Raw genomic sequence first — 23,201 nt, 5'->3', positions numbered from 1 at the left:
CTGCCTTAAAGCACAGGCTCTAGGGCACGTGGGCTTCAGCAGTTGTGGCTCGAAGGCTCTAGAGTGCGAGCTCAACAGTTGCGGTGCATGGGCTTCATTGCTCCACTGCATGTGGAATCTTTCCAGAGCAGGGTTCCGTGTCCCCTGCATTGGCAGGCAGATTCTCAACCACTGGACCACCAGGGAAGCCCCTCTAGTTATTTTAAATAATTTATCTATTTATTTATATATCTCTAGTAGTGTTAGTCGCTCAGTCATGTCTGACTCTGCAGTCCCATGAACTGTAGCCCACTAGGCTCCTCTGTCCATGGGATTCTCCAGACAAGGATACTGGAGTGGATTGCCATTCCCTTTTCCAGGCGATCTTCCCAACCCAGGGATCGAACCCAGGTTTCCTGCATTGCAAGCAGATTCTTTACTGTCTGAGCTACAGGAAAGATATATATCTCTAGTTGTTTGTTATTTTTGTTTTTATTTCTTTAAAAAAAAATCTTGATCAGTATCATCTCTCAGCACAGAACATTTTCTGCAGGGATGGAAATGTTCCATTTCTGTATTGTACAACTTAGTAGCCACTGGCCACATGTGGTTTTTGAACTCTTGATATGGGCTAATAAGATGGGAGAACTGAATTTTTAATTAATTAATTTACTTTACTGAAATAAATTTATTAATTAATTTAACTTAATTTAAATAGCCACATGTGGCTAGTGGCTGCCATATTGGAGAGTGCAGATCAACTTAAGAATAACGTCTGTATTTGATTTACTTTTTTCTGTGTTATTGCAGTATACCAATTTATTTTCATGGTTTTGGTGAAGTAAGTTTGTTCATTAACCATGTACTTCCAAAAGTACTCATGGCTAAGCTGGCTGTAATGTTAGAAACAGCTTTGAGTTTGGGATTGAAGTTGGCTTGTAATGGTTAGTATGAAATTAGAGATGACTTGAATTCTTTATGCTTTCCTAAACTTTGTTCACAGTGAGTTAAAAAAGCTGAAATAATTTTAACTAAAGAGTCTAGATTTATCTTAAAATTCTACATCTCAATATTTATGTTCAAGTAGCAAAAGAATCAGATATATTAGTTAAGAGTTTTTCTTACAGTAAGCCAAGGACAAGGAGATCTGTGTGATAGAAACGGGCTGCCTTAACCAGTGCTGATAGGTGCTTATTTGCACAGTCCATTCATTTTGCCTCTCTTGAGTGAATTCTTGTCAACAGGGCTTAATTGGTCAGTAATTAAATGTTATAGGTATAGTTCCTTTTGCATTCATGGGTATTTTGTTTATACTTAGAGCACAATATCACACTGGGGACTTTAGAAATAGATCAAGAATTTTTAATTTCAAATTGTTGCAGCTTTCCTTTTTTTGGTAACTCTACTCAACTCTCATGGAGCCTGTGTGGAGGGACACCTAATTTTTGTGTTACCTTGAATATAAATTACGTGTTACCAAAATATTGTCAAGTTGTCTGACATGGTAAAATAAACAAGTTTAGTACTTTTTGCTTAAGTAAGGCAGGAGACTGTTGACAGATTTGTAATGACATATCTATGATAATGTATTTTGGGTAACAGAAAAAATTAAGTAAACCCTAATTTTTATTTAAAAAACTTAAACAAGGGTCTTTTGGAGATGCTTTTTTTTGGGGAAACGTGTTGATATTTAGTAAACTTATGGTCTAGGTTAAATTGAATTTGGGCATTAATGAGCAAAATATTCATAATGCAGACTCATTTCTGTCTGTGAATGTTGCTCAGTCGTATCTGACTCTTTGTGACCCCATGGACTGTAGCCTGCCAGGCTCACCTGTCCATAGAATTCTCCAGGCAACAATGCTGGAGTGGGTTCCCTTCTCCAGGGTGTCTTCCCAACCCAGGGTTTGAACCCAGGTCTCCTGCATTGCAGGCAGATTCTTTACCATCTGAGCCACCAGGGAAGCAGACACATTTGCTGAAGTTTATTATGAGCAGTCCATTCTTCTAAGCATATTAGGCATGAGATAATATCACTGAGTGAGAAGCTTACACTATAGTTGGCGGTAGAATCCACACTTAAAAAGATAACTCATAGTATGTGATAGATTATGAAAAGAAAGTGAAAGTGAAAGTTGCTCAGGCGTGTCCAACTCTTTGCAACCCCAAAGACAAAATAGTCCATGGAATTCTCCAGGCCCGAATACTGGAGTGGGTAGCCTTTCCCTTTTCCAGGGAATCTTCCCAATCCAGGGATCAAACCCAGGTTTCCCACGTTGCAGGCGATTCTTTACCAGCTGAGCCACAAGGGAAGCCCAGGAATACTGGAGTGGGTTGCCTATCCCTTCTCCAGCAGATCTTCCTGACCCAGGAATAAACTGGGGTCTCCTGCATAGTATGTGTTGTGGGCCAAAAGAATGGCTCAGATGATAAGTTTTGGGAACTTTGAGAGAAGGATGGCTAGTTTTCCCTTAGGATGAGTGGAGAAGTTAGGACTTGAACTGAATTTTGTGGAAGCTAGAAGGTATTAAAAAAGAAAAGGAGAGCACTCCAGGCAAGGAGACCAATGTGAACAGTAGCTTGGATTAAGAATGTGCATGGCGTATTTGGGAATGAAGAATGAATGTTTGGAATGAAGATTCTGTACGGGACCTGTTAGGAGAGATTTGTCTGGAAGCCAGGAGTGTGATTTTTGAGTCAAAGAATTATTCTGAAGGGAGTAAAGAGCCATTAAACATTTTTTTTTTTTATAGTGAAAACTTTTATATTTGGAATTAGCCAGCTGGACTCAGTTTAGATGATGCCAATTTTGTTGGCAACATCCAAAGCATCATAGTCAGGAGCCAGTCGAACATATGCCTTCTTCTCTCCATCAGGCCTGATCAGAGTATTGACCTTAGCCACGTCAATGTCATAGAGCTTCTTCATAGCCTGTTTAATTTGGTGCTTGTTGGCCTTGACATCCACAATGAATACCAGTGTGTTGTTGTCTTCTATTTTCTTCATGGCTGACTCGGTCGTGAGGGGGAATTTGATGATGGCATAGTGGTCAAGTTTGTTTCTCCTAGGGGCGCTCTTGCGAGGATATTTGGGCTGCCTCCTGAGCCACAGCGTTTTGGGCCACCGGAAGGTGGGCGACGTCCGGATCTTCTTTTTTTTGTGGCTGTGGACACCTTTCAACACTGCTTTCTTGGCCTTCAAAGCCTTTGCTTTGGCTTCAGCTTTAGGAGGAGCAGGGGCTTCCTTCTTCGCCTTCGGCGCCATCTTCATGAAAAGGCTAAACATTTTTGAACAGTGAGAGGATATGTGAGAAGCTAGATTTTCTAAAAATTAATTTCTAGTGCGGAGTACAGGTTGATTGGGCAAGAGAGAGAAAAAATTTAAGTACTAAAGATGTGAGATGAAGAAAGACCTGGACTTTTGTTGCCAAAGTAGGAATAGAAGAGGAAGGATGACTTAGAGTAATAGCTTATTTGATATATAAGAACTAAATTGATACTTACTTGCTGCCCTATTGTGATTAGGAGGTTTCATGTCTGAGAGACTGGAAGAAGGAAAATATTTCAGTCTGGAAGGCTGATTGGAAGGAAAGATGGATTGAGTTCCAGGTGACAAAAGGACCCAAAGATGGAAAGTCCAGCAGGTAGTTGAAGATGGGAAAGACTGATGCTGGATCTCAGCTTAAAAGCCGTCTGTTTTCCATGGTGTTATCATGTAATTTATAACAGCAGACTGGTGACTGTACCCTGGAGAGGATGTAAAGGAGTGGAGAGAGGGAGCTGAGCCAGGGTGTTAGAGCATACAGAAAGTTCAAGGAGAACGAAACTGAAAAAAGACTGCACTTAAGGTACCTGAGGATTGAGAGCAAGGTTTGAGAGGAACAGTTGGAATTGGAACCTGGGGTGCATGAGCTTTTAAATAAAACCAGGAAGTACAGACCACATATATGTTTTGTTCATATTGGTTCTTTCAGTGTCTGCTTTTTAATTTTTTTGACTTAATGTCCTGGCAAGGAGATAAAAGGAGGTGGAACTCAAAGCAGGCTAAATAGTTACCTGTTGCAAGACTGCTTATACTAATTGGAGGGTATTGGCAGGGTGAAATCACTAGTTATTTGGGTCACTCGGAATCAGTTATATACTGACTCTTAATCCTGAAAATAATTGAAACTCGGTTACAACTTTAATGAAAATAAAACTGAACATTGATGTAACTGAAAATTATATTTTTACTAAATACTACTTAAAAAAATCTCAGTTTCTATGCAGATTTTGGACCTCTGAACTTGGCAATGGTGTACAGATACTGCTGTAAACTAAACAAGAAACTAAAAGTGAGTATTGTGGTGATGTTTACATTTTGATATTAAACTTTTAAACTGTGAAGTCTAACCAGTGGGATTGCTATGCGCATACCATTTAGGTAGGTAATCTTGATCTTTGGAAACTGAAGTGAGTAGTTCACCTAGAAGTTGATATTGATCTACCTGACTACCCCACAAAGGACACGTTAACCTCTTTCATTTTTCAGGATCAATGGAAACTTGAGCTGAATGAAGTCATTGGAATAGTGATCTAAGAAAGAAAGCACAAATCCTTTTAGGTTGTTGTTAATGAGTCTATCAAGTTCCCTCCTAGGATGATTTTTCTGAAACCTTCAGGTCTGCTCCTAGATGCTGTTAACCAGGAGATAAAAGGGGGCATGGCTCATCATTGCACAGCAGGAGTCGTGGAGCATAAGCTTTTTCTGTCTGATCAAGATTGAAATGTTTGCGTGTTTTTTGAATGCCGTCTCTGTCGCATTAATAGCCGAGTGAGAATAATGAACTAGCAACAGAGACTGGACTTTACCTTTTATGACAGAAATTGGGTCATACATTCACTGTTCATCTGTATGTTTTTATATGTAGCTTTCCCCCCCTCCTTGAATTTTAAACATATATGAGGAAAAGTGATATCTATACTCCTAGTTTTGGTAAACATTTCATCACATAGAAGGAAATATTTATCTTTTTCTCTCACCTTTCTAAATGAGGGTCTTAAATATTTCAATTTGGAAGGTGAAATCTACACAGCAGATTAAGTGCTAACCTCTAAATTATAGCACTCAGTTTAATCTTTCTGTTGGGCAAAATGTTACTGGTGTGACATAGTATAATGCCTTATACATATTATCTGCTTAGTGATAATTTTTTTACTTGATTGATTTTTATCCAACTTAAGCATGAAAAGCAAGTCTGTCATGCAGAATTTCCTGTAAAATATGAATTCACAAATTTTTGTCATTTAACTCAAAATGATAAATGGACATGGAATGAAACTAAAGAGATATTTTTAAAGTAAACAATTATATAATGTAACATCTGTTGTAATCACCTTTGTAGGGAATTGATTTTGAATTTATTCTCTGACTTGAAAATGCATAGTATGTACATTTCTTTAACTGAACCTACTTAACATTTTTCAGAAAAGAAGCCACTCCCTGTACTTTAAAAGATAAAAAAATTTTTTGAAGTAGTTTTTTATTTTTAATGAAGTTAAAATTTTTATAATCACTTAGGAAGCAAATAATATCCCCCAAAGGATTTAATAAAAATATTTAATGGATTTTTAATAGATAAGTTAACAAGGATAAGATAACTTATAAATAATTGAAATCCTTTTCTTCCTTTTGAAGACCTAGGACTTCACTTCCTTGATTAGTAGTATGTAATTTGTATATAAACTGGGTATTATAATCAGCAAAGTGGAACCAGTCTACTATCTAGACTGATTGAAGAGAAAGGAATCATTATTAGGGAAACAAAACTTCTGGTCTGACTCAGTGTTCTATATGTTGTTGTTGTCAGACTCCCAATCGTGTCTGACTGTTAGAGACCCCACAGACTGCAGCACTCCAGGCTTCTCTGTCTCTCACCATCTCCCAACTACATAGAAGTAGATGGATTGAATTAAGATGATTTTTCTATCATATTCTGTACTAAACAATATGAGTAGGTGTATAAAGGACTTGTTTTGCTTTGCTTTCGTTTACAAAGCTTTCTTTCAACATTATATAAATTAAATAAAGTTCAGAACAGTCCTCTAGGTTCATTTTGGTGATCAGATAATCTGACGGATGCCTGGAATGAATGACATTTTTAGCTTTAGTGCAGTTAATGGGCACCTTGTTGCTTGCTGAGGGAATGAATTTTAAATGTTAATAAGTCATGGGTTATCTCAATAAAGCAGGTAGAATCTCTTTATTAGAAGAAAAAGACTTGCTTTACCAATTCAAAGCTACAGTCACTTCAGCCTTGTAGAATCTCAGTTTGCTGTAAAATAGGGATTACAGAGCTCTCAGAGAGATGGTTAGGATTATATATCTAGAGGTTAGAAAACAGGTTTAAGAAAGCGTTATGAATTTTGAAGTCCTATACAAAAGGAAGGTAACGTTTGTGAACCCTGATCGAAACTACAATAAAGACAGTTCTTCAACAAAGTTTATGACCACCTTCTCAGTTTCACAGCTATCATTTCCATATGAGAAAGCTATCTGATATAATTTAGGAATCTAGATGACCATTGAGTCCAGCCTTCTGGTTTGCAGACAGGAAAGCCCCAGAGAGGCATGTGACTTGCTCAGGGATGCAAGGTAAAGTCGGGACCAGGTTCCCAGGCCCTTGACCACATCATTCACGCTCTTTTCTCCACCTTTCCTGCTAACTGCAGCCTCTGGTTTGTCATCTTCCTGTGCTCACCCACAGCCCAGCCCTGACTCACTTCCCCTTGCTGTCCCACTATGGTCTCATAGCTCCTCTGCCTCTTTTTTGCTCCAGTGACTGTTCCTGCCACTCTGGCTACTTTGCCTCCAGGAACCCAGATTCTAGGCTTTCTGATGTTGAACGTACCCTCCTTGTTACGTGCCCCACGTTGTCTCTCCTACCCTTGTGCAATCTCCAGACCTCAGTCTCCCTATTCCTTTCACTTCCTATCCCGTCAGTTGCCTTCTGATGTCTCTTGTCTGTAACCCGTGATCACTCATTTTGATGAGACCTTTGGCACCTTACTTTCGTGCCTTTTGTCTTTCTCACCTTGACAACTCCCATCCTTCCTGGCAGGTGATTTCATGCACCAACTTACTGATTTACTGAAGATTGCAGTCCCCCTGCCTCTCCCAGCCTTGTACTTTACCCCAATCGTATTGCTGCTCCATACAAGTGCATGTGACATCTAGTCTGACTGTGAAGAGCCCTTGCCCTCTGGCTTGATAACCCCTCATTTGAAGACCTTGTTCTGGCACCATCATGTTTTGTAAGCGTCTCCTTGTGCTGCAATACAAGGTGGGAGGTGCTGCCTTGTTTTCCCATAATTCTCTGTGCATATCTCTATTATTGATGAGCTTTAATTTTACCTGAAATTATCATTTCAGTTCTAATTTGCACTTTTTAATTGCATCTTTTTCTCACTAGACTTTGAGTCCTAGAGGATAGAGGAATGTATTATAATTTTGTTCTCCAAGTATCCAGCACAAGGATGCTAAAGACAAAGAAATCTGTTGATCTTATCATGACCTCATGACTTAGACATCCTCTTTTCCTTTGCCTCAAGAAGTTTCAGTAACCTGCCCTCAGCATTTTACATCCTCAGTGTGTCCTGATTCCTCAATCATTTGCTATTGCACTTTTGCCTACCTTACTCCACTGAAACTGCTCCAGTGACATCGTAAGTACCCAGTCTGATAGCACTGATTTGGTCCTCAAAGTCCTTTATTTCTCTGAGTAATTGGCACTATTTTAACAAATAACAGCTTCTTAGAATTCTTCTGTGTGATTTCCTGAATCATTTAGGTGCATTTTATTTCCTACTTTGGAAATTTTTATTTCTCACAATAAAGCACTCATGATTTTTTCCCCTTTATTTGATACCTTATGTAGATAGGTAATATGTTACAGTACATTCTATTTATTTCAAACCCAAATTTGTTATTTTTTATATGTTAAAAGATTTTTTTCAAATTGATGATTTGAGGTGATTTATTGCTGTTTTTTTTGGTGTGTGTGTCAGTATACATTCTATTCCCAATGGCCTTTGTTTTAATTTTATGAATTAAAATGGAAAATTATTCATCAAATGTCTGCTTAGATTGGAAAACCAAAACCAGAAACCACCATCAGCAGCAGAAACCCTGTTTCCTATTTTAAACTATATTTTAAAAAGGGTAAGTATTAAAAGTTGTACAGTAATAGGTTGTAGTTTGTTATTTCTGCTCAAGAGTTACCATAAGAGAATCAGTCAAAGAAAAAAGATTTAATGAAGTGAGAACAATTTGAAAAACTGTATACATTATTTAATTTAAATCCATAAACTCTTGAAATTATATATAAAATTTTGTATGTGTTTACATTTTTCTTCTGAGAGGATTCATAACTTTTTAATAGGTTCTCAAAGGGATTTTTGGTGCACACAATGCTAAGAACTCTAGAACATAAGAGCTTCTTATTAATAATATAGCTTGCTTTACATTAATGAAAGACAAAGTAGTGGTATTTTGAAAAGTAAAATGCCTTTTTTCGTAGTTAATCAGTTAAGAAAATCTTTCAATTACTGATTTAATAACCTGACAGTTTTATAAACATAAGATGGCTGAAATGGCTTATTCTAAAATAAATACAGTTTTAACTGTTGATTTCACTTTTCATCAGAGAAAAATAAAAACCCAGCCTGGGGGTGGGGGAGGGGAGTCTAAGAGCATTGCTGAAAAAAGGGGACATTTTCTAGGGCACTGATTTTTTTTTTTTTTAATACCTGCTCTGTGAATCAACAAGACAATCACAGTAATCTTGGGGACTTATTTTTAAAAAGATTTAACAGAATATTGACAGAAATGTAATTTAAAGTGTACAAAATGTCCTGCGTGACCCTTTTAGGGTAAAAGGAGGAAAGGGAGTGGGAGTGGGCATGGTGAAATGGATGATTGTATTAGAACAATGACAGTACCTGGCAGATGGTGGGGGCTCAGGGAATGTCCTTGTTGCTGAATGGATCAGTGCAGTAATCCTGTCTGGCAACTGCCAGGGAAGCAGGTACTTCATACAAGAACTCTTGATATAATGATCAGACCACCCTCTTATTACAACTACAAAAACATGTGGAAGATTTCTTCATGAGGTTATCTTCTGTTGTAGGTTCATGGACTTCTGGGGGAAGAAAAGCAAGCTACATTCCAGAGAGAGTTCATATAGTTTTAAAGAGGTTTATCAGGGGTGCTGAAACAGTGTGATCATACATAGAGTTTGCAAGGCCTGGAGCCTTTATGCCCATTCACAATCCTCAAGCAAGAAAACCCCCTTTTATAGAGCAACCCCAAATGCCTTCAGTTATTTTATCAGCCTGATCGAATAATCTTTATGAGCAACTGTTCTTGACATTTTGACTTCTGCTTTAATCGAGGTGCCGTTTAATTGAAAGAAACGTACTGGGTTTGAAACAAAATGGACCATAAAGAGACACTGTTTTCTTTTAAAAGAAACTATTCAACCTGCTTTATTTTAGCTCTGAATAAAAACATAAACCATATTTTGTTTTGCACAGCCAAAGAAAATTTTCAAGAATATCCCTTTCCTGGGAAAGTTGGAGGTAAAACATGTAGAGGTCATGGCTGCTCATAGGAAGACCTGTTCATTTTATCGCTTTTGCAATGGGATGACCACTGGTTGCTATGGAGACGCTGATTGCTGAGGCCATTACTGGGCTAGACTAGTCACCTGTAAGAGAATGATGCCTTGGTCACCGTGGTCCCTGTGCTGTAATCTACTTAATCTGACCACCATCATTGGCAGAGCTTGCTTGTTTAGGGAAGTGCATGGGCTCTTTTTTTTTATTAAAGGGCATATTATCCAGGCTGCACTAATATCTTCTTTAGCTCAACCAGGCTGATTCATACAGCTTGGGAAACACCACATTCTAACCACACGACTTGAAGATTTTACTTTTAAGCATGGCAAGCAACTTTACCAAATGGCTGCCCTCTGAAAATCTGTGTCTTTAAATTGGCCATTAACTCTTTTGTTTTTGTATTTTCTGGCTTTGAGCTTAATTGTATCCCCTTTGATTTTGAATGGTTATGTAGTTCTGACCTAACTGAAGAAGTGCATGATTTGTGTCTGTCATCATAATCCAAGGATAGCCTGGTGGTTCTGTGATTTGTGTAACATGTCATCATTTTCTCTCTCTCTGAGTTGCCGTGGCTTGTTTTTCACAGTGACCTCACTAGAATGCAACCTTTCACATAGCTTTCCTTCCTGAGATAGAAAATGTCTGCCTGGAGTCAGTATCCTCATTTTCATTTGTGTTTTTCTACGATTGCAGTCATTGTACTTTGGTTTACAAGTACCATCAAACATTTATATGCTGTGTTACATACTCTTATGATGTACATAAGAGTAGTAGAACTTTAACTCTCACTCAGGGAAACAGTATAGATCTGGAAATTTCCATAGCTTTGCTTAGGTTAATTGATAGATGTTCAATACTGAATCCCATCTTTTAGCTAGTATTTTTTTTACCTTGTTAAATGAAACAGTTATTGTATCTGTAATTAAGATTACTCCATTGGTCCTTCCTGTGCTATGAATGCATCCCTAGGTAGTTATTCTCTTCTGTTTGTCATAAGCCTTGGCCAATATTTCCCCCTCATTTAGCATCAGATATTCATTGAACTGTGAGCCTTATGAGGCTAGAGACTGGGGTTCTGCTCCCCTTGTTACCATGTTGCTCAGTGCTGTGCTTGACACACAACAGCTACTCAGTTCATGCTGAGAGAACCATTAGAACTGTCTTCAGCTGCAGTATCCCGGTACCCAGATTCAGCAAACTGATTACCTGTGGGCTGCTTCCAGTCCACAGACATTTTTTGGGAAGGGAGCATGAATGCTGTTTAAAAATTTTGAATTCATGGTCAACATTGCAATTTATGAAATTCTTCCTTTATTAAACTATGAATTTCTGACTTCTGTTACATATTGTAGCATCTGATTATGGGCCCAGACTCCTGCACGAGAGCTGGGTCTGCTTTGGGCATACTTTTCTAGTTTGCCAACTGACCCACCTCAAATTCGTGGCCACTCAGAGCATCTGAATTTGGAACCTCTGGAATTACACCATTTAAAGCAGTTTGGTTACTGAATCAGTAAAGGAACTTTTTCCTTAGGTGTTACCAGCTGGAATGTAATAATGTACAAATTGTAGTAAATGTTTCTGAGAATCTGGGGAAATGTGTTTTTTATAACATGCTTTAAAAAGTCATATGGCATGATTTGGAGTTCCTAAAAGAATTTAAATGTCTCTTGGAGCTACTTGACCAGATGGACAATATGTTAGGGTCCATATAGTGCATTTCCAGGTGTTGGGCTTATTCACACATTTTCATGCAGCTCTTTTTCAAGATTTAGCAATATGTTAGCACAGTAGAGGTCAGTCTGTGGTCCCTGGACCAGCAGCCTCAGTATCACTGAGGAACTTGTTAGAAATGCAACTTCTTGGGCTCTTCCCTGCTAAATCAGAAACTAGGGGTGGGGCCCAGCAATCTGTGTTTTAATAAGCCCTCCAGGTGACTCCGAACCAGTCTGTTAAGAGAATGAAATGCAGCATAATAATATAGTAATAAAATATAATTTAGATTGAAATTTAGTTTTGTTTTTTTTTTTTTCTGAAAAGTTTTAAAATTATTGACCACTTCAACCTGAGAATTATTTAAATTTCGAACCATGAAGCTTGTCATGGCCTTATGATTGAGAGTTAAAGTTTACACATGTTATCAAGCTCAGAGAGTTCTGAATTTCTCCTGTCCGCCACACTTGCAGAGAGCGTTCAACTCTCTATGATCTGACCTTGGAGCTCTGGGTCAAGTGTGGTAAACCAGGCCCTCTATGGCTTCAGGCTTATGTTCTCTTGGTAAAAGAGAAACACTGCTTGCCTGTTACACTGTAGCCTTGCCCAGAACCTCCTGTTTGGGATTTGCTGTGTCTGGTCAAACTGGACGCCTCTGGCCCTGTCCTACTGCTTTGAGAAATGATGGAATGTAGCAACTGATCAGTAAATATTAGGTTGTTGTTGCTGTTATTATAAAGGAGAGTCCACTTAGTTAAGAAGATTCAGAAGGCTATATATTCCAGTTTCTAGATATAAATCTACAATATAGTATAAATAGTGGCTGCACATTAGAATTTGCAATGAGTCATATGCAGTCTTGCTGCACAGCAGATGAACAGTCCAGAGGTCGTAGTATTCCTTCTGTGACATCCTCCCCTTTATATTTAAGACTATATCCATTTGTTTCACTAGTTTATAACTTTGCTATTGTACACAGTGTTTTTATAGTCTCAAAGCTTTTCATGTAAAGCAGGAAGAATCTGTAATAGAGCAAGGAACTCACTGGAAGCCAGAGGTGATGGTATGATTTAGCAAGTAATGTCCATGAGGGGTTTGGCCAGCACACTGGACTCTAGAGGAGACAGGCCAGGTAAGGAAGAGGCAACTGTCCAATTTGGAGGCAGGAAGTTCTCTTGATATTAGGGCAGAACTTGAGAAAATACCTACAGGGCTCATTTATAAAACAGAGTCCTATGGCTGCACACTGTACCTTTCTTCTCTTGTGTGGTAAAGTTCTACCATGAAAGTTCTCAAAGGATGAGCCACATGTTCCTCTAAAGGCACTTTAGTCATCAGTGTCTCCAATGGACGGTATTGTTCCTTCTAGAGCAGTTTGATATGTAATAGGTAGTTTGTGTGTGTGTGTGTGTTTTAAAGAAAAAGGGCATGTTTAATATTTGGAAGGAGGAAACATTAAAGAGTTTGTGTATATCAGCCCAATCATGTAAAGCACCACTAAACAACTGGCAGAATGTTTTGTTATCCCTGAAAAATTCATGTGAGTAGCAGAATATCTCCTCTGTTGAACAGCATTGCTGCTGCAAGACTGGGGCAGGCCGACCCGTAAGAGGAAGGCCTGGCTGTGACAAGGAGGGAAATTAGGACAAGGCTTGTAATGTCTAAGCTTTTTCTCTGTTGTCCTTCACTTTGAATTAGTTTTGATTCCCTGAGTGAGAACTCAACTCTGTGTGACCTGAGATACTGGGCAAGCTTCACTGAACAGATCGGTTTTTGACTGTGTGCTTTTGAGAGTTAACTGAGAAAAACACTAGAATTCCAAAATCGCTAAGCAAAATAAATACTAGGAGTTTTAGAAACATCCCTGGAAATCAGATAGAAAACTCTCATTTAAAAAAGTTCGTTATTGTAATATACTGCATGGTGACTACAGTTGATAATACTCTATTGTAAATGTGAAAGTTGCTAAGAGAGTAAGTCCTGAATGTTCTATCACATGAGAAGGAAATTTTGTGAATAGGTATGATGACAGATGTTTTAAAAAGTCAATTATGTTTCCATCTCATAGGCAGCTTCCCATAGGAGGTATTTTAAAATAGTTTAAATTTCTAGGTAGATTTTATAAAGACTATTCCTTATCTGATGTAATTTCTTAAAGCTTTTAAGGTAAATTATAAAGCCCTTAAATTTTTACTTTGTATTGTATTTACTTAAAAATTATATAGAGAGTGAAAAGAAAATTTCCTTCAGAATTCTGTCCTCAGTTTAATGGTTCCCATTGCAGGGTGGTGCTCTGCACTCCGTATACTTTAGAATTAGAGAGAAAAGCAAACAAATACAGAAAATTCAAGAACAAGCCAACAGTAAAGACCATTGGCGATAAGAGTACAGCCGTATGAGTTTGTCACTGTTGGCAAGTAGATTTGTAAAATAAATTTAATTCCACATTATTTAATGATAACTTAAGTAGTTTGTCATGAAACCTAAACTCTTAGTAGAAAAGAGCCTCCAGACAGGTAATTTAAACTTCCTCACAGGTGTGTTAGAGAGTCAGGAAATAAAAATAGTGAGAGACTGGGAGCCAGAAGAGCTGAGTCCTTGTGTTCCATCCGACTCATGTTAATGGAGGCCTGGGCTTTGTAAGGCATTCTTTAGGTGGCTTGGGATTTAGAGACCATAGAAGAAGCTTAGGTTTTAAGAGCCTTGATTCTCCTTTCAATAAATATAACTTATTGATGGAGATAAATCACTGGCAAAAACAAAGACACAAACAAGAAATGTCCAGTAGATAATGTAGTTCCAGTGGAGGAAGCAAGTAGGCAGGTGTCAGGACCATTGATGGTGACCTTGAAGTCTTTAGATAACTTGTGTGCATTAACTTGACTGAACGGAATTGAATAAAATGTACTCTTTTATTTTTAAAATGAACTCAAACTTTATTTCGTAGGGGTATTTTAGTAAGCTTGTTTGGAAATAAGGACTTTGGTACTAAGATACTCTCTTAGAGGCAGACACTTATTTTTCAAAGTTTAATTTCAAAGAGCAATGCTATTTTCAGAATATGAGCCTTGGTTATCAAAGACATGCCTGAATTGGGGCAGTGAGGGTTTCCAGGCTCACAACCATGAAACTAATTTTCTTTGGTTACATGTTAAAGCCAGAATGTTGTAGTTTCATCTTAGAATTGACTTCAGAGTTTTGAAAGAGTTTCTTTTCCTTATAGAAAATAGCAGGGTAAAGAAAGGTATATAGTTGAGTTCTTACATTTTTAAGAAGAAAGAAAGAGAAGTCACTCAATCACGTCTGACTCTTTGTGACCCCATGGACTGTAGCCTACCAGGCTCCTCTGTCCATGGGATTTTCCAGGCAAGAATACTGGAGTGGGTTGCCATTCCCTTCTCCAGGGGATCTTCCCAGCCAAGGGATTGAACCCGAGTCTTCCGCATTGCAGGCGGATGCTTTACCTTCTGAGCCACGAGGGGCTTCCCTGATGGCTCAGAAGCCTCATTATCTACATTTTTAAAGGGGCTCTCAAAGCACATATTCTGTGGGTTGTAGTCAGGGTGTAAAGTATAAAAAGCTGCTTTGGCAGTAGCAATGAATTTATAGATAAATGTTAAAATGCATTTATGTGTCTATATTTTTAGAATCATTTGTCTGTTTTGAAATATGAGGAAAACCAAATAACTGTTTTGAAATATGAGGAAATCGAGCTGTATCATGTTTTCATTGTTTTATGTTTGAGTTTATTAATAATTTTATTTTATTTTAATGGATCTTTTAATTTTTCCCTTCTTTTCATGTTTAGCATGTATACAAAATACTGTGTTGCTTATTTTGGATTTGTTTGAGCATGCAGCATATTGCCTGGCGAAGAGCAGCAGGTGCTTAATAACTGTTCGTTTGAATCCATAAATTTAGTGTATGGCTATTGTGTTAAAATGTTTGCTGGCGTAATCCTTTTGATGGTTCATCTTTTTCCATTAATCATTTATTTTCAGATAATGGGGATTTTTATAGAATGTTATAAAAAGAAAATATTAATATTGACACTCTAGTTAATATAGGCATTTAAAATTTTTTAAAGAGGAAAATAGATTGGTTGGCACATTTAAAAAGAAATGGCATAATGTAAAAAGTAAAGATAACTTTTCTGGGAGTGAATATAGTATGCTAGGGAATGAAAAATGATGAATAAATTTTACATACAAGATCAAGTGTAAATCTTCAAAAATGATTCTGGCTAATACAGATCACAATAATTTAATTATTTCCTACTGTGTTAGTCTCCTTTCTTGAAGAGAAACATATTTGATATAGTGTCAGTTCTTACATGATGATTGAGCTATAAAATGTCTGAGCTGGTAACCTTCCATCCTGTAATACTTATACACCGATGCCCCGGAAATTAAAAAATTGTTAAATGTCACTGATTATGACACGTCTCTGTACTTTAAGAGATGATGTTTTTTTGTATGGTGTTTCTGTGGTCACACTAACTCTTTTTATTCCCTCTTTCTAGTCATACAGTTTATCGAGAAAGAGAATAGTGCACTACACCTGTTTTGACCAACGGAAAAGAGCAAATGCTGCATTTTTGATAGGTGCTTATGCCGTAAGTACTTTTTTTGTGATTATTTTCTATAATCAGGCCACTGGAATATTAACACTGTCAAATAAAATCCAGGACGCTTTTTCAGTGGATTTGGGAGATGATGAAGATTATTAGCAACTTGCAAATTGATCTGGAATGGAAAGCGTGGACCGATATTGATGAACCATTTACTCTTGGGTCTTCTTTTCCAGTAGCTAATGAGAGAATCTTGGGACTAAAACATATAGCTTGTATCCCACAGTTGTATAGGTGTTTTATAAAAAGAAAGGATATTTACAGGAAAAAATATATACTAGAAGATGATTAAAGACTGTTAAGGGTTTCCTCTTAGGAATAAGAGGAAATCTTTAATTGCATGGGGGAGGATTATTATTATTGTCAGTCCCTTTATTCATCTATACAAGTGTTTACAGTAAGCAAGCTGAATATAAATCCTGCATATATTACAGCTTCCCTAATAACTAGACATGGCTTTTCAAAATTAATCTTGATTAGAAATTTTGTCCTCTGAAATGTAAATGTGAGTTCTACATGAATGTGCTACACAATTTTGGTGTGGACACTTCTAGAATTTTCTATACATACTAGGATTGGGCAGGAAGGGGAGAGAGGTGTCCTTTTCCTTCTCATCCTTCGGGAGAGTCTGTGTCTCTAAAGCCTGGAAGCTCACTGCTATGTGACCTTTCAAGGGCCTTCTTCTGAAGACCCTGACCAAAGGAGGCACCGGCTACCAGACATCAAACTCTGCCACATCAAACCAAAAGCTCTGAGGGGAAGAGCCCAGCTGTGCTGTTGCAGAGACTGTCAGCTGTTGCACGGTGTGGGCTGAGAACAGTGGCAGGCTGACAGCCAGCCTGTGGCCTGGGGCCTTGTTTCCAAACGGAGGTATCCAGCTCTGCCCACCATTTCTCATCAGGATGTGGCTACCAGAAAGCCTTGGGCCATCCCTGGTGGTACCTTTCTTTCTCGCTCTGTAGACAGCATGCTCTAGTACTTGGAATCATGACTAAGAATCAGAAACACCGCTATTCATCCTGAAGTGGCTCTGGGATGATGGGTAAACCACTTTATCTTTCCTAGCTTTACTTAGTTTCCTTATCTGTTAAATAAGAGGGTTGGATATAATGAGCTCTAAGTTTCCTCCCAATTCTGAGGATACTAGGATTATTTGTAGTGCCAGCCAGGCTCTTGCTTTTATTTGGAGAGCATGCATGAAAAGCTGGCCATTGGCATGAAGGTTCAGTGAAGTGCTGGTAAGCTGAATTAAGCTGGCATGCTTATTTTTCACTTTACCTTTGATGACTGCTATTTATTTGAAACTGATAATTGACACTGTGTATTTAGAATATGGAGAGTCTGCAATAACCTCTGGATTCAGGCCATGTAAACATCGTATCTTGCTGAGGGGTTTTGTCCTACCTTTGAGCGTGTTATTTCTTGAGGCCTTTATCACAAGTAATTGTCATCAGGAAGAGGCATCTGCTGCTCCCGCCTTTCCTTCCTCCTCTTCCCCTCTCTCCCCACTTCTTTCTTTTTTTTCTTTCTTAGTGCCTGTCCTTCCTGTTTTTAGTGACATCCTTAAGTTCAGCATGGTATCTTAGGGATTTTGATCGGAAGTTTAATTCTAACAGATGTGTTGAGCTTGGGGGTAAAATATATCTTCTATTGCAGAAGTTTCCACCACTTTAAAGCAATCAAATGAGAGGAAAGCAGTCTGGGGAAGTGCTGAGGGCAGCTTGAGCTTGTCTTACAGGCTGTTACAGTCCTGAGAAGCAGGGTAATTATTCTTGTATTAGTCATTTCCCAATTGATTTTCTTTTCTAATTTTAGAAATGTGTTCCCCAGGAGGCTTTTGGACACAACACTTAATAAAAATGAAAACCAGGAGTTGCAATCTTTCCTGAAAGATAATTTTATGCTTTACTTTGTATTGTATGTGTGCATTTAATTGTTGATTCAGATATCTTAAGAAGACAGTAGTGGCATTATACATCTCAGCTAAGTTTCACATATATTACATTATTGCTATTGGGATAAGTCATAATCTCCCAGGGGAATCTTCTTGGACATAAAAGACTTTGACTTTGGAACAGCTGTGTAGTCAAATGGCATGAACTATGTACCTGTGTTTTTTTCAGAGTCCCCAGCAGTAAAGGTGTCACCCTTTTTGAAATGTGGTTATCATTCTTCTATCAAGGGTCATTGACTACTAAAAATATTTTGTACTAAGACAAGACTTTTTCTCTGAACCTTAGTTTTCTCATTAGTAAAATTTGATTAGTACCAGGGTTTTCTAGTCTGTCTCACAGGATTATTATCAAAATCAAATATCTAACTGCCTGTTGGATAGCCGCATATCTAAATGATATCTCACATTTATTGTGGCACAATTTTTAAAAATTTATTTTTAATTGGGGGATAATTGGTTTACATTGTTGTGTTGGTTTCTGTTGCACAGCAACATGAATCATCTGGAAGTGTACATATAGCCCCTTTGTCTTGAGCCTCTCTCCCACCCCACCCCTCACCCCTCTAGGTTGTCACAGAGTGCCAGGCTGAGCACCCTGTGCTATACAGGTACTTCCCGTTCGATATCTGTTTCACACTTGACGGTATATATGTGTCAGTGTTTCTCTCGGTTCGTCCCACCCTCTCCTTCCCGCTATGTCCACAAGTCTGTTCCCTACATCTGCCTCTAATCTTGGCAGACATTTTTACTCCTCTCCACAAATCTATTTATTCCCCGACTCATTGAGTTTTTAAGTAAATGAGCTACCATCAGCAACTTACTGAATCAAAGGATAGTAGTCATTTTGATTCTTGTCTCCTCCACATTATACTCATCAGTAATTTCTAACTCTAAAACCTGTACTGAGTCAGAATGCTTCTTTTCATCTCTGTTGCTGTCACCAGTCCAAGCCGCTGTCACTGTTCATGTGGCTGACCACCACAGCTTCATACATCGTCTCCTTTTCACACCCTCGCTTTCCTTTAGTTCAGTTGCCACACAATTGTCAGAGTAATGTTCTAAAACTATAAATTTGATCATTACCCTCTTTCAAATCTGTCTAATGTTTGCTCACTGTTCTTGGCATGAAATTTAGTCTCTTTACCCAATGCCATTAAGATCTTCCCTCATCTAGCCCTTTCTACCTCTGTGGTCTCCTTTCTACCTTTCTACCTCTCCTTTCTACCTCTGTGATGCCTTTTAACCATGACATCACAAGCTTATTCCCACCACAAGGCTTGGTATTTCTGTTCTCTCTCTCTGGAATGTTTTTACCTCAGACATATACATTCCTTCTTCCTTCTGATCTTATATCACCTCCTCAGAGAGACTTTCTCTCAACTTTTACCTTGCTTCCCCCACCTCCAGTACCCTCTGGCCCTTGATGTTTCATTTATTTATTTTTACTGCACTCTACTACTTGAAACTCTCAGGTCTGTTGGTGTACTTACTTTTTTATTATCTCTTTCCTAGACTATAAAGTAGGGACCTTGTCAGTTTTGTTCATTGCTGTGTCTAGGAAATGATAAAATATTTAATCAAGAGTTAGGCCCAGGCATTCACTAGTTGAACTGGAAGCTGGCCACAATGGAGCCTTCCTGCTGTGCTGAATCATGGGGAAGTCCAGGGTGGAGGGTGTCCCAGGGAAGAGACAAGGTGGCTAGCAATGAGGGGTGGGAGGGGGCTGTGCTGGGTTATTTGCCACTGGTATGAAACTGTTTCAGTACTTGAACACTGAGCATCAGTTTAGAACTGTGCCCAGTTGGTGGCAGGTGCTCCATAAGTACCTACTGAATGAATGAATAATGAAATGATAAAATATGAAAGAAAGAAGGAAGATAACTTCCTTTGGGTCACTTCAGAGAGAAACTGAAAACGATCAAATGGAATTAATTGGATATAGCTTAAAGTTGTATCTTCCTCATTACTAGAAATACTTGCAGTAATGACTGAGCCAACCATGGCCTTTAAAAATGCAGGATCAAAGTAAAGGTTATGGACCAAGGGAAGTGTCTGTATACAAAGTCACATCACTACTTTACTTCTCTTTTTTCTCTTTTGATAAACTTTTTTTCACTTATTTTTGTTATGGTGAAAAACACATATCATGCAATTTACTATCTTAATCATTTTTTCTTTGTTTCTTTTTTAATTATTTTTTAATGAGTTATAACTGACATAACATTATGTTGGTTTCAGAGGTACAACAAAATGATTCAATATTTGTATGCATTACAGTATGATCACCACAACAAATCCAGTTAACACCTGTTGCCATATATAGTTACCAAAATCTTTTTTTTTGATGAGTCTTAAGCCTTTTTAAGTGTATAGTTGAGTGGTGTTAGGTACATTCATATTGTTGTACAATTATCATACCTTGCTTTTGAGTATGACAATTTGTGCAAACATTATGTACCTGTAGAGTCAGGGCTTTCTGTGGTTTCTCTGTTAAATCATGACTTTAAGTATGTCACAGAAGCTTTCTTTTTTGTGTGTTTCTCTTTCCTTATCTGTAAGTGAGGGGGAAACTTTTTATGTTCTATCTCCTAGAATTGTCATGAGTATCAAAAAGGAGATAAAATACAGAACATCACATTCAGTAGGAAATCCACAAACCCTTCTCTGTGAGTGATCTGAAAGCCAGAGTTGTTGGAATGATGTGGCCACTGGAGATCACAGTGACACTTCCCAAGGGACAGACATCCATTTCAGGGAAGTCCCCACTCATGAAGCATCTCTTTACCCCTTAAGCTGAGCCATTGTGGACCTTAAGATGCAGGGTTCAAATTTTAAAAACAGATCAACTCTTTTGAAAAGAGGTTTTCCCTTCCAGTACAATACGCAGTGCAGTTTCAGAGTTAAGAAGCTTAGATCATTATATCATCCAGAATACTCTCAGATGAGTTTAAAGAAGATGGCTTTTGAAAAATTATAAGCATGAGTTAATTAGGTTCTTGCTACATGCTTGAAAACCAACTCCTCACTGATTTTTATACTGTTTTCAGTTCGTAGAGGGCTTCCCTGGTGGCTCAGACAATAAAGAATCTGCCTGCAATGCAGGAGACCAGGGTTCGATCCCTGGGTTGGGAAGTTCGCCTGGAAAAGGGAATGGCTACCCACTCCAATATTCTTGCCTGGAGAATTCCATGGACAGAGGAGCCTGGTGGGCTAAAGTGCATGGGGTTGCAAAGAGTCAGACATGACTGAGTGACTAACAATTTAAAGATGGCTTTTGAAAATTTATAACCATGAATTAATTAGTTTCCTGCCACATGCTTACAGACCAGATCCTCACCGATTTCTGTATTGCTTTCAGTTCACAGAACTGTGCTAAACAGGTCAAGGGGAATTTGCAGAGGCCATAATGATTGAAGGACTGGAAAATAATTCAGGGTTAAAGAATTAAGAATTTTTTCAGATATGTGGAAGATACTTAAACAAAGATGGTAACCACATTATATGTTCCTTAACACATTTGTTGAGGTTTCAGATTGCTCAGTAAGGGGTCTAATTATGGATTAACTGGGACTGGCCTGACCCAGATGTCATGTCTGGATCAGGGATGACAAAGCTAAGGTTTGTAGACTTTCTAACCATGTCTGTGTCTGCTGTTCCCTCTGTAGACTATACTTAAGGCCTTAGCAGTTGCATTATACCTCTAAGTCTACTACTAATTGCAAAGAAGCCCTTCTGCCTCTGGTGTAGAGGCTGAGAGCAAAGACTTCAGCGGAGCCACAGCTTGGCCTTGAATTCACTTGTTATTTGTATGTCTTGACCAAGTTCTTTAACTCATCCAAACTCCTGCTTTTTCCATCTTTAAAACAGAGATGATAACATCCCACCCAACATAGTTGTGGTGAGGATTGAGGAGGTCATGCTCATGAAGGGGTCAGGGCAGTGCCTGGCCTTGCGGCATTGTAAGCACTTAGGAACAGCTGGTGCTCTAGGAGGGAAAGCTGTGTTGCTTTCCAGATTGTTTTCTAAGCTGTTGTCTTACTTCCCCTGAAGAGCCAAGGCTGCTCTCCTCTTTTTGTCTTCCTTCCTTTCCATCTATTTCATACTTGATCCTTCCTTAACTCAGTGACACTCATATGGTTGTTACTCTGATGTGACTTAGAATAATTCACTGGAAGGTGTGAAGCTGTGCGTATGAGTTCTTTTTTTGCCTCCTAGGATGAAGTATAACCTTTCAAAACTGGTAAACAGACCAATCACAAGCACTGAGGTTGAAACTGAAATAAAAAAATCTTCCAGCAAACAAAAGCCCAGAGCCAGGTGGCTTCACAGGCGAATTCTACCGAAAGTTTAGAGAAGAGCTAACAGCTGTCCTGCTCAAACTCTTCCAGAAAATTGCAGAGGAAGGAAAACTCCCAAACTCATTTTACAAGGCTACCATCACCCTGATAACAAAACCAGACAAAGATGCCACAAAAAAAGAAAATTACAGGCCAATATCATTGATGAATGTAGATGCAAAAATCCTCAACAAAATTTTAGCAAACAGAATCCAATAACACATTAAAAAGGTCATACATCATGATCAAGTGGGCTTTATCCCAGGGATACAAGGATTATTCAGTATATGCAAATCAATTTGATACACCATATTAACAGATTGAAAGATAAAAACCATATGATCATCTCAATAGATGCAGAGAAAGCTTTTGACAAAATTCATTACCTGTTTATGATAAAAATTCTTCAGAAAGTTGTTTGTATTCTAAAGGAAGAATTTGCCCAAACCAGATGAATTTCTCACTTTTGAAATCTGTGTTCAGGTATTTGTTAGTTCAGTAAATATTTATTTAGTTCAGATGAGCTCTACTCAGCATTGTAGTGAACTCTGGGAAATAAAAAATAATTAAAGACAAAAAGAAGGAATGCCTAGCTTTAAAATAGGGCAACAGATGAGCAATAAATAAGTTTGGGAAAATGTGTAGTAAGTGTCAAATTTGAATAAATATTCATTCAAAGAGTGTTTTTCCAGCCCTTGTAATACATGAGACCTTGTTCTAGGAGTTGAGGATACTAAGGTGAACAGCTCCCTGCCTTCTGGTTTGGGTGTGGGCAGACCGTCAAACCTGGAGAGATTTGAGAGGAATTAAGGATGACCAGTCCCAGTGGGCCAAGTTGGAAAGGGAGAATCAGACAGGGAGCATGGCATGGAAGGGAGGATGCTTTTGGTGGTGGTGGTGGGGCAATTAGGAGAAGATAGAAAATGATTAAA

At 38.3% G+C, this 23,201-nt stretch overlaps 1 protein-coding gene and 1 pseudogene across 9 annotated transcripts in view; one reads left to right on the top strand and one right to left on the bottom strand.

The window, feature by feature from the left end:
* The window catches only part of CDC14A (cell division cycle 14A), a 189,674-nt gene that overhangs the window by 20,044 nt on the left and 146,429 nt on the right, over nucleotides 1–23,201 (top strand). For 6 of the 9 annotated variants that reach the window (XR_011565780.1, XR_011565781.1, XM_070786027.1 and 3 more), the window contains exons 3-5: nucleotides 4,237–4,312; nucleotides 9,552–9,596; nucleotides 15,871–15,963. Coding sequence is in view for 7 of the 9 variants with exons in the window: in XM_070786027.1 (XP_070642128.1) it covers nucleotides 4,237–4,312; nucleotides 9,552–9,596; nucleotides 15,871–15,963 (214 nt within the window). In the remaining 2 variants the exon portion in view is untranslated. The remainder of the gene's footprint in view (nucleotides 1–4,236; nucleotides 4,313–9,551; nucleotides 9,597–15,870; nucleotides 15,964–23,201) is intronic. The other 3 variants (XM_070786029.1, XM_070786032.1, XM_070786034.1) reach the window with 1 other exon arrangement.
* LOC109556014 (large ribosomal subunit protein uL23 pseudogene) lies at nucleotides 2,740–3,251 on the bottom strand (annotated as a pseudogene).

Source organism: Bos indicus, chromosome 3 (genome assembly GCF_029378745.1).
Source record: "Bos indicus isolate NIAB-ARS_2022 breed Sahiwal x Tharparkar chromosome 3, NIAB-ARS_B.indTharparkar_mat_pri_1.0, whole genome shotgun sequence".
Classification (NCBI taxonomy): Eukaryota; Metazoa; Chordata; class Mammalia; order Artiodactyla; family Bovidae; genus Bos; species Bos indicus.
Note: the sequence above shows the minus strand (reverse complement) of the source record. Positions and strands in the feature narration are given on the sequence as shown.